General features: G+C 44.5%; 1 protein-coding gene across 4 annotated transcripts in view; it reads right to left on the bottom strand.

Annotated features, from left to right (window-relative positions):
* slc24a1 (solute carrier family 24 member 1) overlaps positions 1 to 12,402 on the bottom strand; it is a 67,151-nt gene that overhangs the window by 19,615 nt on the left and 35,134 nt on the right. For 3 of the 4 annotated variants that reach the window (XM_085968341.1, XM_085968342.1, XM_085968340.1), the window contains one exon: positions 4,211 to 4,297. The exons of the other annotated variant lie outside the window; for it this stretch is intronic. In XM_085968341.1, coding sequence (XP_085824467.1) covers positions 4,211 to 4,297 — 87 coding nt within the window. The remainder of the gene's footprint in view (positions 1 to 4,210; positions 4,298 to 12,402) is intronic. 4 annotated transcript variants of the gene reach the window in all.

The following is a 12,402-nucleotide window of genomic DNA, read 5'->3' as shown; positions in this document are numbered from 1 at the left end:
ATGGCGGGGGAGTCCAGAACCAGGGGTCACAGCCTAAGGATAAGGGGTAAGCCATTTAGGACAGAGATGAGGAGGAATTTCTTCACCCAGAGAGTGGTGAACCTGTGGAATTCTCTACCACAGAAGGCAGTTGAGGCCAATTCATTAAATATATTCAAGAAGGAGTTAGATATATTTCTTAAGGCTAAAGGGATCAAGGGATATGGGGAGAAAGCAGGGACAGGGTACTGAATTTGGATGATCAGCCATGATCTCATTAAATGGCGGAGCAGGCTCGAGGGGCCGAATGGCCTACTCCTGCTCCTATCTTCTGTTTCTAAGAGGGCAGGCCATAGATTTAAGAATGAGTAATGAGCCAGACTTAGATAATAATCTAACAGTAAGGGAACACTTATCTAACAGAGATCGTAATATGATCCAATTCAATGTTAGGTTTGAAAAGGAGAAACTTGACACAGCTACTATGATTCTAGATTTTGGTAGGGCTAACGGTAACTGAATGAGACAGAGACTGACGACAGCAAACTGTTATTGCGTAAAACTACAGATGAACAGTGGGAGGTGTTCCAAAAATAGTTTAGCTTAATACAGAACCAGTGTGCACCCCTAAGGGGCACGAGTTCTACTTACCACATAAAAAGCCAGATGAGAGAGAACATAAAACGAAAGGAAAGAGCATACAAAAGTGCAAAGAATCGTGTACCTCTCTGCCAGGCCCGCACAGTCCGAGACCTGCTTTTTCAAGGTGAAATTTTGTGCCTGCGCAAAACTGAATGGGTTGCGCAGCCCCTAAGGGGCTAGACCCCCCCAGAAAAAAGAGGGAACATTGGCCCCAACTATTCACGATGTTTATTAATGACTTAAATAACACAATAGAGAGCTACATATCCAAGATTGCCGATGACACAAAACATCGATGGTATAGTACGTAGTGTAGACGGGAGCATAAAATTACAAGGAGACATTGATAGATTGAGTGGGAGAAACTGGCAGATAGATTTCAACGCAGGTAAGTATGAGGTCATCCATTTTGGACCAAAAAAGGATAGATCTCAGTATTTAAATGGTGAAAAACTAGGAACAGTGGAGGTACAAAGAGATTTATGTACACATCACTAAAGTGTAGTCGGGTACAAATAATAATCAAAAAGGCGTATGGAATGTTGGCCTTTATAATTAGAGGGCTAGAATATAATGAGGAGGAGGTTTTGCTGCAGCTACACAGCCCTGGTTAGACCACACCTGGAGTTCTGTGTACAGTTCTGGGCACCGCACCTCAGAAAGGATATATTGGCCTTGGAAGGGGTGCAGTGCAGATTCACCAGAATGTTAGCGGGGCTCTTGAGGGTTAGATTATGAGGAGAGATGACATAAACTAGGCTTGTATTCTCTGGAATAAAGAAGGTGAAGGGGTGATTTGATTGAGGTTTTTAAGATTTTGAAAGGAATTGATGGGGTGGATAGAGAAACTTTTTCTGCTGGTGGGGATAAGGGGACATAACCTTAAAATCAGATCCAGGCCATTCAGGAGAGAAGTTAGGAAACACTTCTTCACGCAAAGGGTGGTAGAAGTGTGGACCTCCCACAAAAAGCAGTAGATGCTCGCTCAATTAATCATTTAAAATCTGAGATTGATAGATTTTTCTAGCCACGGGTATTAAGAGGTATGGAGCCATAGTGGGTAGATGGAGTTAGGCTACAGATCCGCTGTGATCTCAATGAATGGTGGAACAGGCTCAAGGGGGTGAATTGCCTCCTGCTGTCCCTGTGTGTGTGCATAGCACAGAACTGTCTCTAATTTGTTACTGATTGCCAGAGAATGAAAATGTCACACTGGTGGCAGTAGGGGTGCTCTGCTGGGGTTGGGGCAATGGCACGTTGTTGGGGCAGAGCAGAGGAAGCGTCACTCCGCACCTGACCTGTGCTGTACTTTACTTGGAAACACCTGATGCGAATGTGGGTGCCTGAAATTCCACAGCTCAAACATTCACAACCTCAAGAGCAAACAGTCCACTGGGAAAAGTCTTAACAAAATACTCGCTACTCTGCCTCAAAACTTTGCCAAATACCCGTGCTGGCATTTCCACTCCCATCACATGTCTTTGTTATGCTCTCTCTTCGTCTGTGCCAAAATGCATGCAGTTTTATGCCTTGCTCATACACCAACTAGTATCTGGATTGAGGATTAGCAAACTCACTTCACGCAGCAGCAATGTCAGACAGAGTGACTAAGGTTGCAGAGGTGAAAGGATGGTGCTTAAACCAATTGGGCCTCCCAGTCCCCAATATTCTTTTAAAATCTGACATTGGATAAATTGAGGAGACACTGTAGGCCAGAGCAGGTAAGTAAACAATATTGATGGAGCTACGGATTAAATTTTACTTCCTGTTGTGGATGGTAACTGTAAAGTGAGAACGCAATGCAAACGTAAAGAGCGCTTGGTGCAAGTGCAGTGCAGTCCTTCCAAGAAAGCTGAATGTGTTGATGCATTTCTCCTGCAGGTACCATGCAATCAAAGGGTACAATGGCTTTAGAAAATATGTATCGGAATGTACACTTTGGTAAGATACAAGTGTGAACATCCAATAGGCTCATAAAATATAAGTGTGAATATGAACTCCAGGTACAATCAATAAAGGTATCCATGAATGTACTTCCTTAAGAACTAAATAAAAGACGACTTAAGTTAAGCAAAACAAAATTAGAATGGCTTTAAGGAAGAGCAGGTTCTGAGCCTCTTCCAACAGACTTTCCTCACAAGGGTTTCCAGGGCTCTACTGCACCAGTGGATGTTAGACCACGGCGGGATGAGCTGGACAGCAATGATCCCACCGGCTGCTTACGAATCATGTTGACTGAGTCTGGGACAGCATTGGCTGCCCGGTAGCTTGGCCAGGAAATGGTGTGCGGTGCAGAGAATCCTGAAAACGAGGAAAATAATCCAAAGGAAATGGATGACACAGCCAGCACCCGACCAGTCAAGGAAAGTCTGAGAACTGCGCTGTTCACTTATCGGAACACTTGTCCTTGTTCCGTTGGTTTTCTGCAACATGGACAGTTGAAAACTGCAGATAACATAGGAACAGGAGGAGGCCATTCAGCCCCTCGAGCCTGCTCCCCCATTCAGTTAGATCATGGCTGATCTGAACCGTAACTCCATTTACCCGCCTTTGCTCCATATCCCTTGATACCCTTACCAAACAAAAATCTATCGATCTCCGTCTTGAAAGCTCCAATTGACCCTCAGCAGCCACAAAATTTTAGGGGAGAGAATTTCAGATTTCCACTACCCGTTGTGTGAAAAGGTGCTTCCTGATTTCACTCCTGAATGACCTAGCTCTAATTTTAAGATTGTGCCCCCTTGCTCTGGACTCCCCCACCAGAGAAAATAGTTTCTGTATCTATCCTATTGAATGCTTTAATCTTCTTCAACACACATCAGTTGGTCAGGTGGGGAGGGTATGTGACCATAATGCGTACAAGGCACTCCGTGTCCAACTGCCCAGTTCCCTGGTGTGAGTCATAAGAACATAAGTATTAGGAGCAGGAGTAGGCCACACGGCCCCTCCAGCCTGCTCCGCCATTCACTGAGATCATGGCTGATCTTTGACCTCAACCCCATTTTCCTGCACTATCTCCACAGAAACCAGAAACCCCACAGTGCAGATAGAGGCCATTTCGGCCCATCGAGCCTGCACCGACACATATCCCACCCGATCCCCATAACCCCTACACCAACACATATCCCACCCTATCCCTGTAACACCACGTATTTAATCCCCCTAACACTAAGGGTCAATTTATCATAGCCAATCAACCTAACCCGCACATCTTTGGACTGTGGGAGGAAACCGGAGAACCCGGAGAAAACCCACGCAAACACGGGGAGAATGTGCAAACTCCACACAGACAGTCGCCCGAGGCCGGATTTGAACCCGGGTCTCTGGTGCTGTGAGACAACAGTGCTAACCACTATGCCACCGTGCTGCCATATCCCTTGATTCTTCTGGAGTCCAAAAATTTAGCGATCTCAGCCTTGAATATACATGACAGGATCTGCAATCCTTATGTGTTTCAAGAATGCAACTCAATCTCGCGCTTCAGACAAGAAAAAGGAGAATGCTTCTATTTGGACTCAATTTGTGACACCATTATTTATTCACACGTTTCTGCCTCCCACCCAGTTTAACGCATTCCTCCGTGTCTCACCTTTCATTTTGTTTCCTTGTTGATCTTTTGACCTTCCCTTGCCCTTGGCCATACTGTTCATTATTTCAGCCTTCTGCTTAAACTTCACTGCAAACAAAAGAGATGTTACAAATGGAGAAGGTTCTGGGAGCGCTTTAAGCGACTCGATGCACAATGGAGAACCATTCTGAACTGCTGCAGAGGCTGGTATCCCATACAGGTAAGGCCTGATTTCTATATAACCAGTGGGCCCAGACATGAGTGGTACTAATCTTGAACAGAGGCTACTGTGAGAGCAACCTTATAAAGCACTAAAGTGTTTTGAGAAGGTAAATTGTGAGCATCACTTCAAGGCAAGCAAGGACCCAGGGAGCCTGGACTAAAGATGGTGACTGGTCAATTTAGGACGCATGTCACGAAGAACTTCTTCAATGGGCCGAATGGCCCCCTGTGCTGTATCATTCTATGATTCAGCCAGAGTCATAGACAGGGTAGGGTAGTGGAAACGGATCAATCCAAGATCTAGTTGGATGAGGTGATTGGGAAGGCTGTAACATTTCCCCTCAGATTTTTCCTTGGATGGATGAGCGAAGATGATAAAAATTAGCCTCCTATGCCACATTTATCTTAACCTCTTCAAGGGAAATCTACTGTTAAAATTAATTTTCCTTCTACAAGAGATTAAACAGACAAGGAACAGGGATCTAACCTGCACTACTTACTGAAACAAACCGTTTAACCCTGAATCTGCACTGGCCCAGAAATAACTCCAGACCTGGTCTCAATCATACCAGATACAGGCCAGGTAAAGGGCTCCAAGCAGATTCCCAAATCCCACAGGAACTGTGGAGGATTTTCACACAAGATACAACCAGAATCCAGATGTTAAACAATCTGCAGCTGTTCCATGCACTGTCACCATTTCAAAAGCAGATTAGATAGAAATCAGGGGAAAGCACTTTATGCACATCTTGCAGTGAGTTAGTATCAGTCTGTAACACGGGAAACTTAACTCTGGCACTTAGTACGACAGTGTATCAACAACGACAAATCACACACTGTCCTTATAACACTGAACAGGCACAGACTCTCATACTGGGACATCCCTGACCACACACAGACACAAGAACGGTAGTGTACACAGGCACACACACACACATACAGAAAACATGCACATATACATAGAGCCATGCATGAAGATTCACACACATGTACACAAAGACATACACAGATGTCCACACGCATACAAACACATGCACACTCAGTGTACAAGTACAAACGCACGCACATACAGATAAAGTTAAATGGCACTGGGTCTTACAGATAGATTTATGAACCGATGTCAATGAGATTTTCTGCCCATTCGTAGTCAATGAAAATCCAGCCTTGTCTCCTGCCTGATCTAAACGTCTTGTCTGGGCCAGGTTCGGGTTTCCAGTGGGAATTGGGTTCAGTAAAGAGTGACGACCACATCCCGTGCACCTCCCTAATCTATCACTGCTTACTGTTACACACTAACTACTCACTATGTTCACCCTTCTTCCGTATGACTGACTCTGATCTGAACCAGAGTTCAGGATTCGTTTAATACTCTATCCTCCACCCTGCACAAAACTGCACACATTTCCTAGCACAGCCCGTTAGTGAGAACTTTCCCGCTACTTTCTGTATGCCCATTTCAGGCAGTGAGCAAAACTTAGACTAGTGATAATAACAGAAGAGAATGCGGTTAATTGTCTCTCTCCAGTTTAGACTCACCCAGAGGAAAATATATCCCAAAATTACAAATAATGAAGATGGAGGCATGTATATTATGAGGGGTGCTAACGACACAATGGCATGTCTGGAGCCGCGACCGAGAGTTCCGACGGTTGTGTTGCCTGCCCGGTGCCACAGTTAAAGATACCTCCTCGCGGCTGGAGAAGAACTTGGAATGGGAGGGGGTGGATCCAGTTGTCATGGTCCATGTAGGAATCAACGACATAGGTAGAACTATATATCAATGATTTGGACTTGAATGTAGGAAGTATGATTAAGAAGTTTGAAGATGATACAAAAATTGGCCATGTGGTTGATAATGAAGAAGGTGGCGGCGGCTGCAGACTGCAGGAAGATATCAATGGACTAGTCAGGTGGGCAGAACAGTGGCAAATGGAATTCAATCTGGAGAAGTGTGAGGTAACGCATTTGGGGAGGGCGAACAAGGCAAGAGAATACACTATAAATGGTAGGACACTGAGAAGTGCAGAAGATCAGAGGGACCTTGGAGTGCATGTCCACAGATCCCTGAAGGTAGCAGGACAGATAGATAAGGTGGTTAAGAAGATATACGGGATACTTGCCTTTATTAGCCGAGGCATAGAATATAAGAGCAGGGAAGTTATGCTAGAACTGTATAAAACACGAGTTAGGCCACAGCTAGAGTACTGCGTGCAGTTCTGGTCACCACATTACAGGAAGTATGTGATTGCACTAGAGGTGGTGCATAAGAACATAAGAAATAGGAGCAGGAGTAGGCCAATCGGCCCCTCGAGCCTGCTCCGCCATTCAATAAGATCATGGCTGATCTGATCCTAACCGCCAATCCACTATCACAGAACCATCTCCTGAATCTAACAGAATTAGACAGACGAAATAGGAGCAGGATCAGGCTACACGGCCCCTGGGCCCGCTCCGCTACCCACAGGGCCATGACCGATCCGAACCTAGACTCATGTCCAAATTCCTGCCCGCTCCCCGTAACCCTTAATTCCCTTTACTTCTAGGAAACTGTCTATTTCTGTTTTAAATTTATGTAATGATGTAGCTTCTACAGCTTTTTGGGGCAGCATATTCCATGGACCTACCACCCTCTGAGTGAAGTAGTTCCTCCTCATCTCAGTTTTGAAAGAGCAGCCCCTTGTTCTAAGACTATGCCCCCTAGTTCTAGTTTCACCCATCATCGGGAACATCCTCCCCGCATCCACCCGATCCAACCCCTTCACAATCTTATATGTTTCAATAAGATCGCCTCTCATTCTTCTGAGCTCCAATGAGTAGAGTCCCAATCTACTCAACCTCTCCTCATATGTCCATCCCCTCATCCCCGGGATTAACCGAGTGAACCTTCTTTGTACTGACTCGAGAGCAAGTATGTCCTTGCTTAAGTATGGACACCAAAACTGTACGCAGTATTCCAGGTGCGGTCTCACCAATACCTTGTACAACTGAAGCAATACCTCCCTATTTTTATATTCTATCCCCCTAACAATGAAAGCCAACATTCCATTGGCCTTCTTAATCACTTTCTGCACCTGCATACTAACCTTTTGAGTTTCATGCACCAGGACCCCCAGATCCCTTTGTACTTCAGTACTTTCCAGTTTCTTGCCATTAAGTTAACTTGCTCTACGATTTTTCCTGCCAAAGTGCATAACCTCACACTTTCCAGTATTGTATTCCATCTGCCAAATCTCTGCCCACTTACTTAGCCTGTCTTTGTCCCCTTGCAGGTTTTTTATTTCCTCCTCACTCACTACTTTCCCTCCCATCTTAGTATCATCTGCAAACTTTGATATGTTACACTCGGTCCCCTCCTCCAAATCGTTAATATAGATTGTAAAGAGTTGGGGACCCAGCACCGACCCCTGCGGAACACCACTAGTTACTGATTGCCAGTCTGAGAATGAACCATTTATCCCAACTCTCTGCCTTCTGTTAGATAGCCAATCCTCTATCCATGCCAGAATATTACCCCCAATCCCGTGATTTTTTATCTTAAGCAATAATCTTTTGTGTGGCACCTTGTCAAATGCCTTTTGGAAGTCTAAATACACTACGTCCTCTGGTTCCCCTTTATCCACCCTATATGTTACTTCCTCAAAGAACTCCAGCAAATTTGTCAAACATGACTTCCCCTTCATAAAACCATGCTGACTTTGTCCTATTAAATTATGATTATCCAAATGTCCTGTTACTGTCTCCTTAATAATGGACTCCAAATTTTACCTACCACAGATGTTAGGCTAACCGGTCTATAGTTTCCAGCCTTCTGTCTACTGCCCTTTTTAAATAAGGGTGTTACATTAGCAGTTTTCCAGTCTGCCGGGAGCTTTGCCGAGTCCAGGGAGTTTTGGAAAATTATTACCAATGCATCCACAATCCCTACTGCCACTTCCCTCAAGACCCTAGGATGTAAGCCATCAGGTCCAGGTGATTTATCCACCTTGAGTCCCATTATTTTACCGAGTACCACTTCCTTAGTGATTTTGATCGTGTTTCGCCCCTCCCCCCTTTTAATCCCCTGTTTGTCCAGTGTTGGGATGTTCTTAGTGTCTTCTACTGTAAAGACTGATGTAAAATATTCATTCAGTGTTTTTGCCATCTCCATATTTCCCACCATTAATTTCCCGGTCTCATCCTCTAAGGGACCAACATTTACTTTAGCCACCCTTTTTCTTTTTATAGAACTATAAAAACTCTTACTATCTGTTTTTATATTTTTTGCTAATTTACTTTCATAATCTATCTTCCCTTAATCAATCTTTTTGTTATTTTTTGCTGTCTTTTAAAGTTTTCCCAATCCTCTATCCTCCCACTAGATTTGGCTACCTTATATGCCCTTGTTTTTAGTTGAATACTATCCTTAATTTCTTTACTTAGCCACGGATGGCTGTCTTTTCTTTTACACCCTTTTCTTAGTGGAATATATATTTTTTGGAAGTTGTAAAATAACTCCTTAAATGTACACCACTGATCATGTATCGTCTTACCCTTTAATTTATTTTCCCAATCCACTCTACTCAATTCCGCGCTCATACCTTCATAGTCTCCTTTATTCAAGCTTAGCACGCTTGTTTGAGATCCAACCTTCTCACCCTCTAATTGAATATGGTGCAGAGGATATTTACAAGGATGTTGCCTGGGCTGGGGAATTTTAGTTATGAGGAAAGATTGGATAGGCTGGGTTTGTTTTCTTTAGAACAGAGAAGGCTGAGGGAAGACCTAATTGGGGTGTATAAAATTATGAGGGGCCTAGATAGAGTGTATAGGAAGGACCTGTTTCCCTTAGCAGAAGGGTCAATAACCAGTGGGCATAGATTTAAAGTAATTGGTCGGCGGTTGAGAGGGGAGTTGAGGAGAAATGTTGTCACCCAGAGGGTGGTGGGGATCTGGAACTCACTGCCTGAAAGGGTGGGAGAGGCAGGAACCCTCATCACATTTAAAAAGTACTTGGATATGCACTTGAAGTGCCGTAACCTACAGGGCTACGGACCAAGAGCTGGAAAGTGGAATTAGGCTGGATAGCTCTTTGTCGGCTGGCACAGACAAGATGGGACAAATGGCCTCCTTGTGTGCTGTAAATTTCTATGATTCTATAACTAGGAATGAGGTTCTGCTGAGGGAGTTTGAGGAGCTAGGACCCAAATTAAAAAGCAGAACCTCAAATGTAATAATCTCTGGATTGTTACCTGAGCCACGTGCAAATTGGCATAGGAACAAACAGATTAGAAGTTTAAATGCGTAGCTCAAAGAGTGGTGTGGGAGGAAGGGGTTTCAGTTCATGGGGCACTGGCACCAGTACTGGGGAAAGAGGGAGCTGTTCCGTTGGGATGGGCTACACTCAAACCAGGCTGGCACCAGTGTCCTGGCTAACCAAATAACTAGGGCAGTAGACCGGGCTTTAAACTAATACATAGATACATAGAAGATAGGAGCAGGAGTAGGCCATTCGGCCCTTCGTGCCTGCTCCGCCATTCGATGAGATCATGGCTGATCCTTTAATTCAGTATCCCGTCCCCGCCTTCTCTCCGTAACCCTTAACCCCTTTTGCCCGTAGAAATATATCTAATTCCCTCTTAAATATATTTAATGAGCTGGCGTACACTGCCCTCTGTGGCAATGAGTTCCACAGGTTCACCACTCTCTGAGTGAAGAAATTCCCCCTCATCTCTGTCCTAAATGGTTTAGCCCTTATCCTTAAATTATGTCCTCTAGTTCTGTTCTCACCCGCCAAGGGAAACATTCCTTCTGCATCCAGTCTGTCTAGACCTGTCAGAATTTTATACACTTCTATGAGGTCCCCTCTCAATCTTCTAAACTCCAGTGTGTACATCCCTAAACTACATAGTCTCTCCTCATAGGTCATTCCCGCCATTCCTGGTATCAGCCTGGTGAATCGCCGCTGCACCCCCTCCATGGCAAGAACATCCTTCCTCAGATGAGGCGACCAAAACTGTACACAGTACTCGAGGTGTGGTCTCACCAGTGCCCTGTACAGCTGCAGCAAGGTATCCCTGTTCCTGTATTCTAACCCTTTTGCTATGAAGGCCAGCATACCGTTTGCCTTCTTGACCGCCTGTTGCACCTGCATGCTCGCCTTCAGTGACTGGTGTACAAGAACACCCAGGTCTCTCTGTACTTCCCCCTCTCCCAATCTATTGCCATTTAAATAATAATTTGCCCTCCCGTTCCTGCACCCAAGGTGGATAACTTCGCACTTGTCCACATTATAGTGCATCTGCCATTTATCCGCCCAATCGCCCAGTCTGTCCAAATCGCTCTGGAGCTTCCTGGTCTCTTCCTCTGAGCCCACCCCCCCTCCTAGTTTAGTGTCGTCTGCAAATTTGGAAATGCTGCATCCGACTCCCTGATCCAGGTCATTAATGTAAATTGTGAACAGCTGGGGGCCCAGGACAGATCCCTGTGGTACCCCACTTGTTACTGCCTGCCATTCAGAAAATGAGCCGTTTATTCCAACTCTCTGTTTTCTATCTGACAGCCAGTTCCCTATCCACGCCAAAACTTTCCCCTTTATCCCATGAGCCTCAATTTTCCATGCTAATCTTTTATGTGGGACCTTATCGAAGGCCTTTTGGAAGTCCAGGTACACCACATCTACTGGCTCTCCCCCATCTATTCTACCAGTTACTCCCTCAAAAAATTCCAATAGATTAGTCAAGCACGATTTACCCTTTGTAAATCCATGTTGACTCTGTCCTATCCTGTCCCCATTTGCTAAGTGCTCCGCTATTTCATCCTTAATGATGGACTCCAGCATTTTGCCCACAACTGATGTAAGGCTTACAGGTCTGTAATTACCTGCTTTTTCCCTACCCCCCTTTTTGAATAGTGGGGTAACGTTAGCTACCCTCCAATCCATCGGCACTGTTCCCGAGTCTAATGAATTCTGAAAAATCATCCTTAGTGCATCCGCTATCTCTAGGGCCACCTCCTTCAGTACCCTAGGATGCATGTTATCAGGCCCTGGGGATTTGTCCACCTTCAATCCCTTTAGCTTCCTTAACACCATATCCTTAGAGATATTGATTTGCGTCAGTTCCTCCTTTGCCAATGTCCCTATTTTTCCCGATATCCCAGGGAGGTTTTTTGTGTCTTCCTTCGTAAAGACTGACCCAAAGTATGCATTTAGTTGATCTGCCATTTCCTTATTTCCCATTATATATTCCCCCGTATCTGACTGCAATGGACCAACTTTGGTTTTCACCAGTCTTTTCCTTTTGATATATTTATAAAAGCTTTTGGAGTTAGTTTTTATATTTTCCGCCAGCTTGTTTTCGTAAGCTATTTTGCCCCTCTTGATCATGCCCTTTGCCCTCCTTTGCTCTATCTTAAACTGTTCCCAATCTTCCGCTCTGGCGCTTTTTTTGGCTATTTTATACGCCCTATCTTTGGATTTTATGCTGTCTCTAATTTCCCCTGTTATCCACGGTTGAGTCACCTTTTTAGATTTCCTTTTATGCCAGATTGGTATAAACAATTTTTGCAATTTTGTCATTCTATCTTTAAATGTTTGCCATTGTTTATCTACCTCCAGTCCTCCCAGGAACGTTGTCCAATCAGACCTACTCAGTTCCCGTCTCATGGCATCATAATTCCCCTTGTTTAAATTCAGGACCTTAGTCTCTGAGTCAATTTCTTCGCTCTCCATTTCGAGTGAGAAATCGATCATGTTATGATCGCTCTGACCCAAGGGTCCCCGTACAACAAGATTACTGATTAGTCCCTTCTCATTGCACAGTACCCAGTCCAATATAGCCTGTTCCCGAGTTGGTTCCTCGACATATTGATCCAGATAACCATCCCTTAAACACTCAAGGAATTCCTCCTCCTCATTATTTTTACTGATTAGGCTAGTCCAATCTATATGTAAGTTAAAGTCACCTATGATGACAGCTGTGCTCTTATTGCACGCTTCTCTAATTTCCCTCGTG

The sequence above is a fragment of the Somniosus microcephalus genome, chromosome 27 (assembly GCF_052327205.1).
Source record: "Somniosus microcephalus isolate GS21.2 chromosome 27, FLI_Smic_1.0, whole genome shotgun sequence".
NCBI classification, from domain to species: domain Eukaryota; kingdom Metazoa; phylum Chordata; class Chondrichthyes; order Squaliformes; family Somniosidae; genus Somniosus; species Somniosus microcephalus.
Note: the sequence above shows the minus strand (reverse complement) of the source record. Positions and strands in the feature narration are given on the sequence as shown.